The following is a 6,336-nucleotide window of genomic DNA, read 5'->3' on the forward strand; positions in this document are numbered from 1 at the left end:
AAGCATGCAAGTTAGGTGTGAAAGAGTGATTTGGTAATAAATCTGCTTGGGACAGCATCAGTAACATGACTTTGGAAAATCACCATAAATTGTGGGAGATGAGTTAGAAGCTGCATAAATTATGTAATTAAAGCTTAATGAGTCTAGTTTCAAATGGAATAAACGAGAACATATTTTGAATTCTGTACAATGAGAAATTTGATTCGTAATGAAGAGTGGTCAGATTAGTCAAACAGTGAAACATGGGAAAACTTTAAGAAAAATCTGGTATTGATTGGCCATACTAAAAATTCTGAAAATTTTATGGATAGAAGATATATGAGTCTATTTTCAAGGAAAATTAACGGCACTTGATTTGGAGTTTCGTAACTCCAGTTATAAATGATTTAGTGACTGTTGCTCAGGAAGACAGCTTGCAGTGAAATTATGATTATGGGGTAAACATTGACAAAAATTTGTTAATGAGTTGCTTATTGATTTCTTATAAGCTTACTATGATCTGTAGGTGTGATTGGCTGAATATTATAAGGGGTTAATACGTAGTTTGTATTTGAATAGTTAGATTAACGTGTTAGTAATCCAATTGTAGGAGGTTCGTGTGTGGATCTCGTCAGCATATCGTCGCAAACAGGTGTGTAACTAACACCCTCTTTCTTAGTCTATATCGGCAAAAGTCGAAAAGTTGAAATGCCGAAAATCGGTATTTTGTAGATTTGCGAGTGTGCGAATGCTCGTGAGGTAAATCGATTAATGCTTTAGGTAAGCTGCAATGTTTGGACTGCAAAGTGCATGATTTCTGTGCCCTCGATATTTTTGGGCTTAATGGGCCAAAATTGGAATGATGGGCCAACGGGCCCAATTCGGTAAGAACCCTCGGTAGTGATTCTGTTAGTACGTGAAAGGTAGGAATATGCATGAAAAACCCTAAAATAGATAAATTACTGAAATACCTTTAAAAGTGAAAAATTTACAGTTTTACCCCTAGGAGATAAATTACCGAAATACCCCTAGGGTTAAATTGACCTAAATGCATGTTTGACTGTTGTTATTTACTGCATGCCATGTTGTTATTATCTGATGCATGGGACTAGGATATTGACGGAGGAAGTACTGAAAGTGGCTTGTCCACGTATTGGAGGCTTTGCCTCAATTTACTGTTAACTGAGCAGCAAGGCTGCAACTGTAGAGTGTTGGGCTGGGTGGGTTGAGTTATTCCCCACATGGAGTGTATGGCTGGTACGGGTGGAGTGTAGTGGTTGGTGGGTTGAGTAGTCTCCCCAAATGGGCTTGCATATGTTTACTGATGTTGCATGTATTCTGAAATGGGCCTATGGGCCATACTGTTATCTGAATAAGGGGCTAAGGCCCAATTTATTGTAATCTGAAAAGGGCTCTGGCCCAGTACCACTGTTACCTGAATGGGCTTGAGCTGACTTGGGCTTTGAATGGGTTTTCCTTACACATTGAGTTTCCCCAAACTCACCCCTTCTTTAACCTTGCAGGTGAGCCTTGATGTGGGTGACTTGGAGCCGGAGGGGATTCAGAGTGGCCATGGTAAATACTTTTGGGTTTGAAAAAGAGACTGGTTTTCTTAAGTTATTTTTAATTACTATTTAATTTTTGGGTTGTAATAAGGCCATTTTAACTTTATTTTCTTCTTTGATTTTTCTGGGATTATATTATTAAAAAAAACTTTAAATTGATGGATACTAGTTCAAATGGGCTAGACTTAGGGCGTGATTTCAAAATGATACTTGTTTTTTTTAAAATAACACGACGTCACGGATATTCGATTTACCAAAGATAATCACTCAAAGAAATTTCAACTTGTTATAACCAAGTGTGGCAATGGATGTGGGCATGTCTAGGATTGGATCCAATCGGAGAGCTTGGTACTTAAGCAGCCTTCATGGCTCACCTCCTCTGTTATGGATACCTACCTGGTGCCCAGCTTCCATTCACTTGGTTAGTTTGACAAAAGTCAGCTTTTTAAAACACTAAAAAGGGAGCACGGGTTTTTGACTTCAAAGTGGCACGTCGGATTCGGCCTTAACGTCTGGGCCGGGTTTGGGGTGCTACACCTCCATGGCATCAAGTAACCATACATGAAGAGGAAATTGCGCTGATTTAGCAACTATGCCGATAAATAATAAAGAGGCACATAGAGTAACAAATAAAAAATGGACCTCATTATTATAAATCAAATAATTAAATATTTCGAATAAATCTTAAAATTCGTAACTTCCCGTTATCCAATAAAAACATAAAATTCCTAATAATAAACCAAAATTGCCTATCCGATTAGTTACAAATGCTTTTTCACAAGCGTTTGCCGTAGCGTGTCGTATAATCCAAAATCCTATTAATAGATAAGAACACATTCCAACTAATTCCCCAAAAATATAAATTTGTATCAAATTCGAACAGACGTACCAACCATACTATTTGCCACAAGTATTAGAATCAATTGAACAATTAAATTCTAATTGATAAGACATATATATCAAGCTATCTAATATGAGTTCTATATTCAACAAATCTGAATATTTATAGTACAAATATCAAAGAATATTAAAAAAATTAAAAATAATATAGAACCCACAAACTTAAAAAACCAAAGCAAGGAAAATTGTTTGATTAACAAAAGAGTTTAGCAGCTCTTAAATTGAATTAAAGGACGTCTAGACCAATAAGTACTTCAGAGGCTTTTGCACTGGCAATAGTAGGGTTAAGCATTCGGATGCCTTTAAAGTATGGTGGTGAGAGTGTTGAAGAGAATGTGAGTATTGGTCTTTGTTTGATTAGTTGTTTTATTTCTGCTACTATGTATTCAGTTAAGAAAATTTTGCAAAGTTGCTTTTATTAGCTTTGGTACTACAGTTTATTATATGCTACAAGTTTTTGAGACTGGAATGACTTGGATTCTCCATGGCCTTTTTCTGTATTTGTTAATGATTGAGAAAAAAAAAAGTAATTCGGAGGATGAAAACTCTTAATAATGATAGGTTGGTATTGGCTTGAGCTTTTAACTTGTGGAACTAAAGTACATCAGTTCGACTATATATGTCCTCATGTAATTTGAAAATGTTAAAATTTTATATTTTTAAGTAGAAATTTAGTGGGATTTGTGCTGACATGGATAGTCAGGACGAAATCAGAAAAGTTTTTGAGCGGGCGAAATTAGATTATAATTTTTATCATTTTAATAGTTTGTATCTTTTATTGTACATTTCTTTATAGAACTAATTATGAAGTTCGTAAATATAACAAATTTAATTAATCAATATGAGTTATTAAATTAAATTAATTATTTTATCATTAGTTATTAAATTTAAGTAATCAATTTATAAGTTTGTGAAGTTCTGAATTCATAGTAGAATGTTTAATTAGGGGTTTATTGAATTGATATCTTTAATCCTAGTAATTGAAGATTATTTTCATTTATTAAAACATAAAAAAAAATTTGATGTGGAATTTAATTATCTTATTGAAATAATATTTTAATAAGATAATTTTTATTTAATAAATTATAATTAATATGTTTGCTTGTATAAAATAGTTATAATTTTACTTGAAATTTTTGACAATATACTATTTCAGAGAACTAATTTAATAAAGAATATACTTCATAACTATGGTTGTTGCTTTTATAAGTGGAAAATTATTATAAAGGGTTAAAATAAAATATTAAAAATCGATTTTACTAGAAAGTTGGTTGTTATAGTGAAATGTATTTTTTTTTTGTAAAATAAAATAGCTTTAAGCGACATTGTTAAGAAAACGCATCAGTTCCTTTTACAACCAATATAATTTGCTTGAACTAAATCCCGTACTGAATAAGATGGTTCTTCAAACAGTTGGACCTCTGTGAAACTTGTAGCCGTAATTTTAACCATATGGTCAACAACTGTATTATGAGCTTTTGGAATATGTCGTATACAAATCTTCCAACTTAAATGTATCATTCAATGAATAGAGCATAATTACAACATCTTATTATCAGTTGAACCCCATGTGATGGCCTGGGTTCAAGTCGTGCTAGTCGCGTTTGTTGTTCAGGCATTACCTTATCATTAGCTCTCCACCCTACACGAGTGAACCGCTCCAAACCTCCACCATCTTCTCTATTTTGTTGAAATTTTACATCAATAATTGATGTGTTGAGCATCAACTCACTATTTAGATCTAGTAAATAAAATGCGACTCTTCCAACAATTGATCAAAATTACTTGCGTTCACATGATAAAATTTGATCTAAAACAGGTTAGTCTCTACTATTCAACATACCCACTGTGTTAGTGTGGGTTGGTCTCTTGCCAAGCAGTGAACTCCACTATATTTCGAGCTATTATTAATACATACGTATGTGTTAAAAGAAGGACCCTTCTCCATATTTGAGAGCTCTGCATATGAGAGAGCTCCATCATGTGTTAGTGTGGCTTTATTGCTTGAAAACTCATTGCTTCCATGGAAGTAAATTTCTTTTAACTGGATTGCCTCGAAGTTTATATTTTGCTGATTGAGTTTCAAAACAACACACTCTGGACACTATATTTAGAGTATTTGAGCACACCACACACAAATCTCTTTATTTATTCACATATCAAAAGTACATGATATTTACATGATAAAAATAAAAGTGCACAACACACATTGGCTTCCATGAAAGAAGCACAGTTTTATTTAGTTTCGTACATACACACACCCTGCCTGACTCAGATCCTGTCGTGCCTTCCCCGTAGCAGTAGTTGCTTAAACGGAAGAGCTGAGTGATTCTTCTTTGGTTTGAAAGTTGAGACTGTAGTAATTAGAACCGGTGTAAGTGCCGCCTTGCACTTCAGATATGACAACGTTGCCATTATAAAGAGTGTCCTTTTGCATGTACGTGAACGGAACATCACATGTAGCATTTATTGCAGTCAGATTCACTGTCACCTTAGTCATCGGAGGCACAACAACTTTGTGTACAACATCCATCACAGAAGTCACTGTCTTGGTATCTTGCCATTCAAATCCTGTCTGAATTTCGCCAGATAACTCAATGCTCCCCTCAAAAATTTTTGGAAGGCCGAATTTCATGGTAGCTTTTGTCCCTACCTTTAGTGATACATTAGCCTTCCAAGTACGAGTGTGGGTGTCTGTGTAAGAAAGTTTCAGGTCTAAAGATTCGGATTTCCGGGTATAGTTACTAGCAGAATTCATCGCAATCACAAGTTTGCTTTCGTCGTAGATCCTGCAATTATCAAGATCATACTTGATATTATAAATTTTCCTTTCCAAAACAGGCACTTCCACTAGAAGCTGGACTTCCTTTGTAATAGAGGAGACATCTGCGTTAAGGCAATTAGTCTTTCCCTCCTTACTAAGGCTCTTGCAGTAGTTATTGTTGCCCATATTGCGAAGAGCTATTGTCTGGTCGTTAACTTTGAAGGGTCGAAACAAGGTGTCCTTGTTGTTGCTGGTAGTGTCATCAGAATCCGCCCAAATCCAATTCGGACTCCGCCGCCAAAACTTATTGGAACCAGCAGGCTTGATGCGAATGCTTCCATCATTATTCATGAAAACCTCCATGGTCACACCCGCATCACCAATATCACCAGATGAAAATTGCAAATACGGATGACCCTCGATCTGACGAAGACAAAGATACTGGCCATTGTTTCCTTTGAATGCCACATGCCTTGGCAAAAACACGAGCGTTTCCCAATCAATGATTGTGAACATATCACGGGAATACTCATCGAGGTGTTCGGACGTGAAGAGGTTGGGAGTTTCACGTATTACCCATAAATATTTTCTCGATTGCACATGCACAATTTGGACTTCATTTGCTGCATCATCTACAGAGATAAGCTTGAACAATGTGCATGACTTCTTGGATCGGTCTTCCTCCGGCTTCTTGGCGGTCGCGGTGATTCTGGTTTCATCGGAAACCAAATATTTGTTGTTCTGACTGCTCCTTATGTGCACTAAGCCATCTATGCCACCGCGTTGAGCAATCTCAACCTCAAATTTTGCATATGGGCTCGCAACCCGAGTTTCAGAAAATTTGAGATACCCATCTTTATAATCTCCCTTTTCATGGTCAAAGCCCAAGTATTTGTTATTCTGATGGGATTTGATCACGATAAACCTTGGCGACGCAAATGTGTGAGATTCAAATGAAGAAAATGGAATAAAAAAAATAAAAAATGCAGTTGCAGCAATACAAGAAAGAGTTTAAAGCTTTAACAGAGAAGAAACTGCAGAGAATAGTTTTTATTTGTATATATATATTTTTAAGTTATTCAGTATTCAGCCCTTTAAATAGCTGAGTTACAACGTAGGTTGTTTCCA

At 35.5% G+C, this 6,336-nt stretch overlaps 1 protein-coding gene across 1 annotated transcript; it reads right to left on the reverse strand.

The window, feature by feature from the left end:
• Positions 1–4,752: 4,752 nt before the first annotated feature.
• Positions 4,753–6,062, reverse strand: LOC107927411 (uncharacterized). The gene is made up of 2 exons (XM_016858459.2): positions 6,007–6,062; positions 4,753–5,917 (listed from the first exon to the last, which is right to left on the reverse strand). Exons 1-2 carry the CDS (start codon positions 6,060–6,062, stop codon positions 4,753–4,755), a joined length of 1,221 nt encoding a protein of 406 aa, XP_016713948.2.
• Between the last annotated feature and the right edge of the window lie 274 nt (positions 6,063–6,336).

This window comes from Gossypium hirsutum, chromosome A02 (assembly GCF_007990345.1).
Source record: "Gossypium hirsutum isolate 1008001.06 chromosome A02, Gossypium_hirsutum_v2.1, whole genome shotgun sequence".
Lineage (NCBI taxonomy): Eukaryota > Viridiplantae > Streptophyta > Magnoliopsida > Malvales > Malvaceae > Gossypium > Gossypium hirsutum.

Coding starts and splice junctions, on each gene's coding strand:
- LOC107927411 (XM_016858459.2), bottom strand. CDS start 6,062: ATGGGTATCTCAAATTTTCTGAAACTCGGGTTGCGAGCCCATATGCAA. Junction 5,918..6,006: donor GCCCATATGCAAAATTTGAG/GTTGAGATTGCT, acceptor CGATGAAACCAG/AATCACCGCGACCGCCAAGA.